Source organism: Chelonia mydas, chromosome 7 (assembly GCF_015237465.2).
Source record: "Chelonia mydas isolate rCheMyd1 chromosome 7, rCheMyd1.pri.v2, whole genome shotgun sequence".
Lineage (NCBI taxonomy): Eukaryota > Metazoa > Chordata > Testudines > Cheloniidae > Chelonia > Chelonia mydas.
Genome location: NC_057853.1, coordinates 86647765 through 86660564, shown reverse-complemented (window position 1 = coordinate 86660564; position 12800 = coordinate 86647765). Strand labels below are relative to the sequence as shown.

Genomic DNA, 12800 nt, shown 5'->3' with positions numbered 1-12800 from the left:
TGATTACCCTGTAAGGTATTTACCATCCTGATTTTACAGAGGTGATTCTTTTACTTTTTCTTTAAATAAAATTCTTCTTTTAAGAATCTGATTGATTTTTCATTGTTCTTAAGATCCAAGGGTTTGGGTCTTTGTTCACCTGTACCAATTGGTGAGGATATTATCATCAAGCCTTCCCCAGGAAAGAGGGTGTAGAGCTTGGGGGGATATTTTGGGGGAAGACGGCTCCAAGTGGCTCTTTCCCTGTTCTTTGTTTAAATCGCTTGGTGGTGGCAACATACTGTTCAAGGACAAGACAAAGGTTCTACCTTGGGGAAATTTTTAAGAATAAGAATAAGCTTAGGGGATCTTTCATGTAGGTCCCCACATCTGTACCATAGAGTTCAGAGTGGGGAAGGAACCTTGACAGCTTCCAGTGGTAATACAGAAGCATCAGCAGCCTAGCACCACTATAGTCCCAGATTCTACTCCCACAGGCTCTTACAAAAACATTATAAGTTTCCAGATATTAGAAGGGATGTATGGAAAGAGACTGCTGCCCATTTCTGAATTTAAAGGAGACTCTGAAATTCAGATACATTTGACCATGCAAATGTTTCTCTTCTCTTTCTGTAACACTTGAGGTCTTCTAGTGTGAATGAAAATGAAAGTCTAAGCACAACGATACAAAACAAGTAAAGACATGCAAGACCTATTAGGTCCAGTTCGTCCAGGGCTTTCTGCTAAAGTATGGGGTTGATTTGAAATTTATAATTTTAACATGACAGAAGAGCAGATTAGCAAGATTGGGAATTATATTAAAATTAAAATAGAGCTCTCTACTTTTTTTTTAAAATATTCCTTATGATGATTTAAGGACAATTTAAACATAAAAAAAGACTTAAAATATGAGGAATTTAATTTATTAAAATGATTTCCCCCTTGATGTTTCTGATAGTATCTAATAAATTAAACTTTGACCACAAATAGTTTTCTTGTAATTATACTGTCTATAATTATAAAATGCATGTGTGAATATCTAGGATAATCTCCATTATAAACAGATTTCTTTCTGCCAAAGTTTAGAGGTCATACACACAACATTTTTTTTAGTGTCTTAATATTAATTACACAACACAAATATTTTCATTATACCTCATATGTAAACCAAAAAGGGAAATAGAAAGGCCATAGATAATTCAGAAAACAGTTTACTACACTCTTGTAGTTTAAACTGGAAAAATGTTGTATTCTGCTGGTAATTGACACTATCAATAACTTTTTAAAATTACTCTCTAAAACCATCAAGAAAAAAAAAACTATCAAATTTCAGGAACATACTTTTTTAATTAATAAGAACATTAACTCAAAGAGTACTGCCGAAAGGCATGGGGATGCCATGTCAGAAGATATAAGCATAACAATGATTAAGAAAAATAAAGTATCTTATTAAACCAGGATTCCAACTGGTAACAAGAACACTGCATCTTTGCCCAGTGATGGTACAAATGAGTGACCATAAGATAGTTGTATCATCTTGCTAAAACTCTATATTATTATTTGATACGTTTTTCTCTCTGGATTTTAGGTCAGCTGATAAGAAGAAACTGTTGCTGCTTTACAGTTGTTTGTAGTATGACAATGCCAGAAACATCACCTGTCTCTTGTTTTACTGTAAGAAATTATTAGAAATCCTTTGGTGGCTCACATCATAGTGCATATGGGCACTTGAGATTGTTGTGTGTATTTCCTTGATGTGGGGCAAAAATGCTTCTAGAACAGGTTTTCTGGTCAGCTAGCATTGTAAAGGTAGAATCCACCATTACCATATAGAGACAGATTTCAAAAGAATGTTTCATCCTAAGAAGGTCCTTATCAGTCTCATACAAACAGTATTTTGTGACCTCCAAATGCATTCACAAAAAGGAAAGCTATTTGGTGTGTGCGGACAGATAATTCTAGTCAAACTTTCCACTTTGTACAAATACTTAAAAGATTAAATGTACTGTGCAGATGAAATGTGCTGTTCCCCACAAGTTTCTGGCACACTTTTTAGGGTTTGAGAAGCTGCCTCAGCAAAAATGCTATTTCAGGCATCCAAAACCCAGCCAGTATTTGCCAGCGGGGATGCAGAGATGAATACTCATGTAAAATTTTGATTTCTAAGAATAATGCATTAAAGTGTAAGTCTTAGAGTCTGCTCCTTACTTGCACAAGCTAACAATGCTTATTCTTATGTTTGCTACCAGGGTCCTGTTCTAAATCCTGTTTTGATTCCCTTTAATTTTGCCAGGGAAAACACCATAGATTCATAGATACTAAGGTCAGAAGGGACCATTATGATCATCTAGTCCGACCTCCTGCACAACACAGGCCACAGAATCTCAACTACCCATTCCTGCGAAAAACCTCTCACCTATGTCTGAGCTATTGAAGTCCTCAAATCGTGGTTTAAGGATTTCAAGGAGCAGAGAATCCTCCAGCAAGTGACCCGTGCCCCATGCTACAGAGGAAGGCGAAAAACCTCCAGGGCCTCTTCCAATCTGCCCTGGAGGAAAATTCCTTCCCGACCCCAAATATGGCAATCAGCTAAACCCTGAGCATATGGGCAAGATTCACCAGGCAGATACCCATCACCCAGAACCATTTCAAGGTTATAGTCCAGCTACAAGAGTTCCCCCCCCCCACTTCTTGTGCAAAGATAGAAGGAAATTACTCTAACAGTTTCACAGTTGAAGGCAACTGATATGTAATATGTTTAGATTATTCACAGTGTGGCTAAGTCCTTTTGTGTAACTAGAATTTCAAAAATACTTAGTTTTAGGACATGAAACTTGGCATTCTCCAAAATCATCTGCACCAGTTAGTTATTCAATCCACACTGGTTAGTTTTATTTATGTAATTAAAGATGGCAACAATACATGAAAACAAAGCGACTGAACTAAGATTGTATAGCAAACATAAGTATGACTCCTCCTAATTTTGGAGTGTTTTACTTTGCATTCCTAATGTTCTTTTAATAGTGAGGCGGCTTTTAATGTAATTTCTTAAGTTTTACAAAAAGGAAACTGAAAACCCAAAATTGTTCTACAACGTGGAACTATATTGCCCTCCACAAAGGTCATTAGTAGGTTAGAACCTCTAGAATCAGAGCAAACAGAATTCACGTATTCACTTGAGCTATTACAGTAACAAGTAGTAGTAGTAGGTTGCTATCTTCTATATGGAGAAACGTACTTTGCCAGTAGGTTTCACAAATATTTGCTTACAGTAGAAGAATGGTGACACTCAAGAATCCAGGGTTCAGTTGCAGGTTCTGCATGTGAATGTTCTCTAGTCAGAGACCCTTCACTGTCCTCCACATGCTCCTATTGCCGTACTCGTCCTTTGGCTCCTGCCACATCCCATGTTGCTCCTATTTCCCCCCCTTCCACCAGCTTCTGGACATGTCCCTTCCCCCTCAGTTTTTACCTATCTGTCCCCCTGGTTCTTAGTGCCCCCCTCCCATCACTCCCAGTATACCAATTTTTCTCCTACCCATCCCTTTGTATCCATGTAAGGGTGCTTCCTCCTGCTCCCTCCGTGCTTGCGGATGTAAGGTTATTATAAGGGGGCATTGACAGCATAGGAGAAAAAATGTTTCAGCAACAATGATCAAAAAAGGTAGCCTGAGGCAGAGAGCTGGCATGGGAAATTTCAGCCCAAATGATTAAAGTTGTAACTGAAAACAGAGTCTTATAATAGAAGTTTTAGGTAATCTGAATGCTACCAGTGCTGCCTATCATACTACGTTTATCTTATTTGTCTCTTGATCACACATACTTAATCCTCCTTTTTTCTTGAAGCAAAAACAAACAAAACAAAAAACTGCTACTAACCTTTCTGTAACTCTTGATCTTCGAGCTGTATTGCACATGTCCATTCCAATGTAGGTGTGCACGCACCCTGAGCGCAGCTGCCAAATTTTTTTTTCTCTTAGTAGTATCCGTTGAGTCAGGTCCGGCACCCTCTGTTGTCGCATGCTCATAACATGGTATAAAGGGCCCTGCCAACTGCGAGCAGCAAGACGACACAGAAGGGGCACAAGCCTACCTACACTGGAATGGACATGTGTAAGCAGTCGAAGTAGTAGTAAACTTCTACCCCTACATTTTACTCACTCGCATGAAGAAGACAGTCTCAAAGAACTTTCTGGTCAGAAGTCTAAGAAACCACTTGTGCCTTGTACTGTCACACTCAGCATGTTTTCTTTTGCATGTGGGTTCTGAGACTTGAGTTTAGACTTATAAATATTCAGTTTCTTTTGATTAAAATACCTAAGTGTCTGGAAAATATACATTTTGGGCTAGATTCTCATTTCAACCACAACCCCCTTCTGGTACATTAGTGACATACAGGGACTGTAGCAGTGGGAAAGGGCTACAGGGAAATTCCTCCAGGGCAGGAGTAGAGGAGGGCTGGCTGGTCTGCCTGGCCTTATGATACCACCTTCCCAGTCCCCATAGCTCTTGCTGTAATAGCAGGGCCTCACAATTGTTGTAATGCTGAACCACCTAACCACTGGAGCAGCCCAGAATACAGGAGAGGTATAAAGCTACTTTTACTTCCCTCCTGTGTACTGAAAGGCCCAGCACAAAACCACACCTGTTATCTGCATACACACTTTTATTGGGCTTGGCAGAAGTTTTGGATGAACACCTCAGATTCAAGTTTATTTATTAAATGGCTTTTTTCCCCTCACCCACTTCTGGCATGACAACTCATGGTTTATCCAGAATGGGGGAAATTATCTGGGGTCAATAGTCAAGATGTCTCAGTGTCTTCCCATTGACTTTAATGTCACCCACCCCAGTTTTTCCCTGGGTTGTACAATGGATGGGTACTTGAAGTCAGTTTTGTGTAAACAAATGGTGTGGGAGGTAGCCCCTCTCTGCCTGATCACTCCACCAGCCTGCTGTGAGGTAATGCTAAAGTTGCACCACAGTTGCCATTTTCTACATATATATATATACGTATTCTTAACCATGGTCTGTACATATCTCATAAAGACCATCAAGTTCAGAATATTACAGGCTTTCACAAACAGCCATACTCAATATGGTTTTATAGCACAATCACATAGTATGCAATCAGTTGGTTTAACTGCTTGTTTTTGGCGTTGAAACATTCTGCTCTCCCACTGGGGTGTCTGGACCTTGACTGTCACACCTACCAAGCTGAGTTGCCAGGAACTCTTACTCTCTGTGCTGGCTACCATTGTTATCCAATATAATGTTAATATATAAAAATAAAAAGGAATCAAGTAAAGTGAGACAGGCAGAGGAGAGAAAGTAAACAGAATAACTTAGTTTTCACAAATATAGCAAAATCCATCCCTCAGTTCCCCAAATCTCAGATCTCTTGTTTACTGAGTTAGTTTGCAGTTCCAATCATTCCCTGACACATAAACAAGATAAGTCAAAATAATTCCATTTGTGAGGCCACTTAATGTACAGAATAGAAGTAAATTAAACGTTTACACTGGAATACAACTTTGTCAAAGGATTATTGTTTCTTTCTTTAAAAAAATGACTCCTGACTTGGCATTTGTTTTCTACAAGTTCCTCAGTTGTGCCCCTGCATTTATGTAGTAATAGGAAAGCATTATCTTACGACACTGTTCAATTCTGTTGATATAATTATATATTCAATTATTTTTATTGCACTTAAACTGATGCTTTTATTCATTGTGATCCAGTGTAAGGATCTGGTTTCTTCAGCAAATGGCTCCCTAACGCTTACAAGCTAAAACTGTACAAGCACTCTGCTGAGAACTGTGCCAAACTTTCTGCTGTATTTGCAGATTAACAGCTTACATATTAAAAACTCCAATATAATAACCATGCCACATCTTCTAGAAAAAAAATTATCTAGAAACAAAAGGGATTCTTACAATTGAAGGGGTTTTTTTTTAATATGAAAACAAGAAAGAGGATGGGAAGAAGCATTTTCCAACTGTAATCTACACCAAGGAAATGGAGAAAAGGAAAAAAAAGATATTAAGTGAAGCTGACCTCATTTACTGCCACATAGTACCGCTGCTTCTGAAAACGAGGGGAGTTATCATTCCTGTCCCTCACCACAATCCGTACTTCGTGGTAGATAACGGTGCCAACTTTTTTGTTAATGCACTGGACTTGAACAACAATGGATTGAATCGACATTGGTGGCTGTAAATGAGAAAACGCATATTTATAATACACAGAAAGGTGAGGCATAGACTCAACTTCCTCACTACAGTCAATATTGCCTGTTTACTATAGACAACTATGTTTTCTATATCATTCTATTTACTGTTATTTTACATTTCTGGATTAGAAAGTTTCTCAGGGACAGTGCCCTGAACAAAACAACCTAGACCTATTTTTGCAACATGTTTAAAAAAAAAGTTAGGTAGAACTAACACATGCCTCTCATATAGCTTCTCTTGCAGCTTGTCAGTTCTACTAGCATGTTGCTGCATATTTCAAAGTAAAGATAGTGATTTTTAAAAATTTATTATCAATTGACACATTCAGAGGACAATAAAATGACATATCTTTGTATGAATATTCAAAATATTGCAAAAGAGACTGATAAAATATTTGTCTTTCCATTACAATTTCTAATCCCATTTTGAGTAGTAGTGTTTGATTGAAAGGTCGCACAGTTCTTGGAAATAGCATCAAGTGCACTAACACATCACTTACAGTTGCCATGTATTCATAATTTAAAAACAGCCAGGTCACCTGTAAGGGTAGGCAGGCCAGAGTCCAGTTCCTTCTACAGCTGTAAGGAGCACTGACAGAATTTAGCCAGCAATACATTCTAGAGGTAATGGATAATGCTCTAGGTAAGAACTTCCTGTGGCTAATATAACATACATTGTAATCTTACATTCAAATAGATTACATTCTACTGTATAGGAAGGTCATAAATATGTCAGCAGCAAGCATGCTTAGTAGATTAGTTAGAGTTTAGGGACTGAAAAATGCTTATGAATGTGCTTGAAAAAAACAGGGATTGTGTGTCAGAACTAAATCTGTAAATCAGTCAGGCTAATTTAATTTAATGTATTTCCTTAAATAGGTTCATTCAAGTAAGTACAATAATGATCCAATGTTCCATTAGTTACCAACGCTAACATATACAAAACACAAACATTTGTTTTTCTTCTATATTAAATACCCACAATTTAACAACAAAGTATGGGCATACTGGCTCTATTCAGCAATATAATCAATTTTTACATTATATTTTTACAATCATTCAGAGCTCAAGGTACAGCTGTTTCTTATATGGCAAGCATATTCAGGGACGGTCTTTAAGAAATGCATAATTTACTTGATAAAATTAAATCGTTACTAAAGCTGTGTTACAATGTCAACATATTTATTCATCTACTCGAAAAAATCCCAAAAAATCTAATTCCGTAAAAATGATTTGTGAAACTATGACTCTTCTCTTTGTGAAATGAAAAATAATGAAAAAAATGGGCCTTAAGTAAACAAGGGGTGATGTCTTTCTGTTAAATCTCATCTCTGTATTCCTACCATTCCCATGTGGCTAGTTCTCAGGATACTCAAGAGACAGCTTTTTTTTCATTCTGTATTATTTTCTGTGACAGCAGCTGTGCCCTAGTGAGGACCTCTAATTGACAGTTTCTAGATAGAGCAGAACCTCAGAGTTATGAACTGACTGGTCAACCACACACCTCAGTTGGAACTGGAAGTAAACGATCAGGCAGCATATATATAAAAAGACAGCCCCCCCAACCCCCGCATCAAATACAGTACAGCACTGTGTTAAATGTAAACTACTAAAAAAATAAAGAGAGGGATTTAAAAAAAATATTTGACAAGGTAAGGAAACTTTTCCTGGACTTGCTTCATTTAAATTAAGATAGTTAAAAGCAGCATTTTCTTCTGCATGATAAAGTTTCAAAGCTGTATTAAGTCAATGTTCAGTTGTAAACTTTTGAAAGAACAATCATAAAGTTTTGTTCAGAGTTACAAACAACCTCCATTCCCGAGGTGTTTGCATGACTCTTGACTCTGAAATTTTCTGTCCCCATTGCTCTGACTGAGCCAAGGTATATTTATCTTTTGCATATTAGATAAGGCCCATATATTTTGCTTAAGGGTGCAGATGATCTTAGGATATACCTATAGACTCCGGGTGAGTCTGTTTATGTGGGTATTGATATTTAGTGCATTCTTCCCCCACCCCCATTTTACACAAGCACTCAGTTTGTTGTTGGTGCATCTGCAAACAAAAATTGAACTTTAAAAATAAATAAGTGGCCCAATAAGCACACAGTGATATCCTCAGAACCATACAGGCAGTACATATGTGTGGATGAGGCCCACATAACACAGAGAGTTGCCCATGCGGCCTACGATGGTAAATAGGTTGAGAACCAGTGGCTTGGACTGTTCAGAAAAAGTACACTGTTCGTACTCATAAATTCAATCAGTTGAATCGAATAAGATCTGCTCCTCCTCCCTCAAAATAGTAAAACAACAAACAACCTTGGAAACAAGCTAAACCCAAACTTTTTAAAGCTTCATTTCTTTAAAAAAAATAAATTAAAAACACACCAGTTATTGCTCTTATGTTACAAACTGACATGTGCTAGGGCTCCATCAGATGAGAGGTACCCCAAAACTTACTATGTGCTTGAGAGCTCGTGAGGTTTAAAGAAAGCTTAAGATATGGAGTGGTTGTCAGCTTAGGGAGGTTTAGCACAGTTCCTGTGTGTTTGGCAAGAGGGAAGGATCTCTTTTGGCTCACTTAGTCGATGTGCTGTCTAAGGACCTGAGAAATTAATATCTCAGTTTTGGTAATATGCAAGATACACAGTATAAATTTCCATAATGTTTGATCTCAGAGTAAGTTTCACTGAATATTCATTTGTGTGTTGGTCAAAGAGACAGGTAAAACAAAGGAGAGAAACGGAGAATAGGTGTTTCCGGTTCAGGCCAGGTGAAAATCTAACAACTGATTTCATCTGGATCACAAAGAGTAGTAAATCGACATGGAAGGGATAGATGGGAGATGGAAAAATCGGAAGGGACCTCAGGAGGATTACATTAATTTACTGCAAGAATAAAACTGTACTTTTCGAGTACAGTGGGACTTCAATTTCTGCTGGATACCCAGAGACTCCTATACTAATTTGATTTTCAAGTTCAAATAAACCCCAAAAATTGAAAGTTAAAATTCCATCAAACTATCAAGTTTCATGCAGTTTTCAAATGGAACATTGCCAAAGATCTAATGTTTTTCTAGATTTTGTATGGTTTCAGGCTTTGATATGAAGGGTTTGCATGACTCCAGTTTTGAATGTTTAAGAAAATCTAATGAGCTCATGAAATAAACATAACCATTTTTTACATTAAATAAATGCAGCCAGAGTCTCTTCAGAATTCCACAGATCCTACAGGTATTCCTGTTTCTGAAGAGGAGTTGTGTAGCAGGGCTTTTGAGGGAGGCAAGGATCTTGAAGACATGAGGGGACCCTTACCTACGTTTTTCCACTGGGATTTTTACATTTTCTTTATTTTTTGACTGAGGCCACATGTATTCTCAAAATATTTCTGTTCACAGTCAAAGAAATTTGTGAGGCAAACATGCAGAATTTCACTCCACACTCACCCTTTTGTATTTGTCCATTACTAATATTATATAATTAATTAACTGTAAAACAAGCAATGGATGGCACCAAAATCATAACAGTAGAATATGCTGGAAATATTGTACAATAATGCATAAAAACCCTAAAATAAATGTACATCCATTTCCCATGTAGTGACCTATTTGTTTCTCTTTCTTGAGAATGTTGCCATGGTGGAGCATTAACATAAATTCATAGCATTATAAACCACTTTCAGCTGCAATCAAGCCACTGTTAACCAATACAGAACAGCAATCAGGTCAGCAAGTTCTCTGACTAGATAGTGTATGGCATATGGAAGGTACAGGTATTCACATTACATTTTGAAAGGCATGTTTATCGGTCTAGAATAGTCTAAATATAGTCACCTCCACTTCAGCTACCGTGTATCCCTGACAGTGAAGCAGTGCTTTTCAGAACACAACTTTTATAATTCTGTAAACACAGTTACATTAGCACAATCTGGAAGCAGAACGGTTATAAACAAACAGTCTAAATCTCAATATAGCGCCAACAGAGCTATGCTACGTATAAAGGTTGAATCAAGGCATCTTTCTTAGTTTTCAATATCCACATGAACAGAGATCTTAAGCTGGTGTAAACTGGCACAGCAACTTTGATTTCAATTAAGCAGAGGACCTGGCTCAAAAAAAGTACTTTCTTGCAGAATGTGAAATTTTAAAATAACCAGAAGGACGAGAGAACAGACTAAAAACAATTAGATTTTTAAAATAAATCTGTTTTTTTATAAAATCAAGTCATTGCACCAGATGACAAAGTTCAAATATATAAGTCTGCATTGAACAATGTGTTTTAAAAGGGACACAGCGAAGAAAAATTATAGTGGTTGGTTTTGATCTATAAAAGCCTACGTGGTTTAGATCTTGGCTATTTAAGAGACTCTACCCTCCTTTAATTTAATGTTTGTGTGCTGTTCTTAGTGTCCAAATTCACCCACTTTCCGGCATAGGTAGTTATTGTTCACTTAAACAGAAACAAAAAATAAAATTTAAGTGTGCTTCTGAGTTTGTCTTATTCCTACGGTTTCTCCCTGGCCCTTGTTAGAGCTAAAAGAACTCACTTAGTGCAGTGAGTTTGGAAGAATAGTTCTGCGTGTCTATGCTGGGTCCTAGGATGTCAGGTTCTACTACAGTCTCTCTCCTTATATTCTATCCAAAACCGGAGCTCAGATGAAGCACAGGGGATGCTCCAAGCCCTATCTACACATGTCTTTGTCCAAAGAGATTATTTAAGAGGGGATTGAGTTTCTTTGTTGGGAAGTTGGTAGAGTTTCCTGTGCCCATTCTGCTGTGCGTTTCTCTACATGACTTTGCTAATTATGTACAGATATTTAGAGAATGTGATGGGTACACTTTGCAAATGAAAAAAAAATACAAAATAAGGAAAATTGCATTCAATTAGGCAAATGTATATATGTAAATTAAATCAGGGATAATTTAAATAAAACTAATTACATTTCATTATTACTCTTTGTTTACTTAATGCATTTATTTCACTATACACAATGAAAATAAACTAGTCATTTGGGACCTAATCTATGCCCACTGCAGTCAACAGAAAGATTCCTATTGACTTTAGCAGGTTTCAGATCAGGCCCTTTCACTTCTGTCTATAGTCAGTTTTGAGTCAATTTTACATTCAGGCTCCTTGTATTAACACACTGCTACAATGACTGGTGAGCAAACATGTAGGAGGGATACCGATTTGTTTTTAGGAGTATTTCTACTGAATGAAATATACATCAATGAAAACATTCCTGTTGGCCTTAGATTTTGCAAAGGTTTGTTTTTACAGAACCCAGATTTGATATGATAATGCTCCTTTAAGATTTGTGAGGACTAAACAAAGGAAACAACACAAGGTACAAACTGGTGTTCTGAGTAAGAACACAACATGCTTATTTGAATCCTCTGAGGTCCTCTTATGTCTACATAATTGGGCTCTAAGTCTCACAAGTCTAGATTCTCACAATTTTTTTTTTTTTTTTTTTACTCCTTGCTTCTGGCTGGACTAGTGCCCCAGGAGAGGACTCTCATGAGGTAGGTATTTCAACACTTCTGCTTCCATCCAGAATCAGAAAGCAAAGTTATGTGAAAACAAAAATAAAAATGTAGAGGGCAGTAAAAAAAAAATCTACCTACATTTTTTTTTAAAGTTGAGTTTAGGTCAGTTATTACTTTATTTTCACCAGCTCACACATCTCTACTTGACTGCAGTCTCAACTTGTTTGTTGTACAAACTTTTAGGCATGTACCTTGACAGGTATCTGTAGCAGGTGACAAGTTAACATGAGGAACCAAGTTAACCTGCCCAGGCATCCTTTCTATATCTTCTAGAAAGAGAACTAGAGGCATTTTTCATCTCCTTGAAATTATTATGTTTATGATAAATCTTGAACATTAAAAACAAACAAAAACATTAATAACGGAGTGTGCAACAATACATGGCACTACTAACTTGTTACTGAATGTATATAACTACGTAGGTACAACCTGTAAATGTGAACTTCCCGTGCTGTTGAATGTATTGATTATGTCATGAAATACCATTAATTTAAAATAGATGCAGAGATGTCTTCTGTCCAACAACATGAAGGAATACCCATGGTGTGTCTATAAAACAGCGAGTCAGAATGTTTCCTGGATCCAGTTACTACTTTACCTATTTTTTTTTCTAGTCACCCTTAGAAAACTTTCTATTTCTAACTATTAAATGCTTGCTTCCCTGGTCGAAGATTTAGGGGGTGGGGGTGGGGGGAGTCTGGAAAATAAACAAACTAACATCTCTGTCCAGAAGTCGTCCAGTACTGTTTAGGTACAGCCTCTGGCTGATAGGATCCAGAATCACCCAGTAATCGATGTTGTCCTTCAGTGATAGTTCAATAGTGGGGTCAGTCCCTCCTGCTGTCCCTTTTATTAGCATACTGTCCACTAGGATAGTGCCTGCAAGAAAAAAAAAAAGAGAGAGAGAGAGAGAGAGAGAGAATAGGTTCATATGTGTGTACGATACAGCAAATTTCAATGCATTTGAATAATTCACTTTCATTCTAATTATTTTTTTTAAAAATATTGTGGGTTTTAATGGTATTAAAAAAAGAACATTCCA

At 37.1% G+C, this 12800-nt stretch overlaps 1 protein-coding gene across 1 annotated transcript in view; it reads right to left on the bottom strand.

Moving 5' to 3' along the window:
• The window catches only part of PCDH15 (protocadherin related 15), a 665248-nt gene that overhangs the window by 461119 nt on the left and 191329 nt on the right, over positions 1 to 12800 (bottom strand). The window contains exons 4-5 of the mRNA XM_043551059.1: positions 12477 to 12637; positions 6034 to 6189 (exon numbers count right to left, since the gene is read on the bottom strand). Of these exons, the coding sequence (XP_043406994.1) occupies positions 6034 to 6189; positions 12477 to 12637 (317 nt within the window). The remainder of the gene's footprint in view (positions 1 to 6033; positions 6190 to 12476; positions 12638 to 12800) is intronic.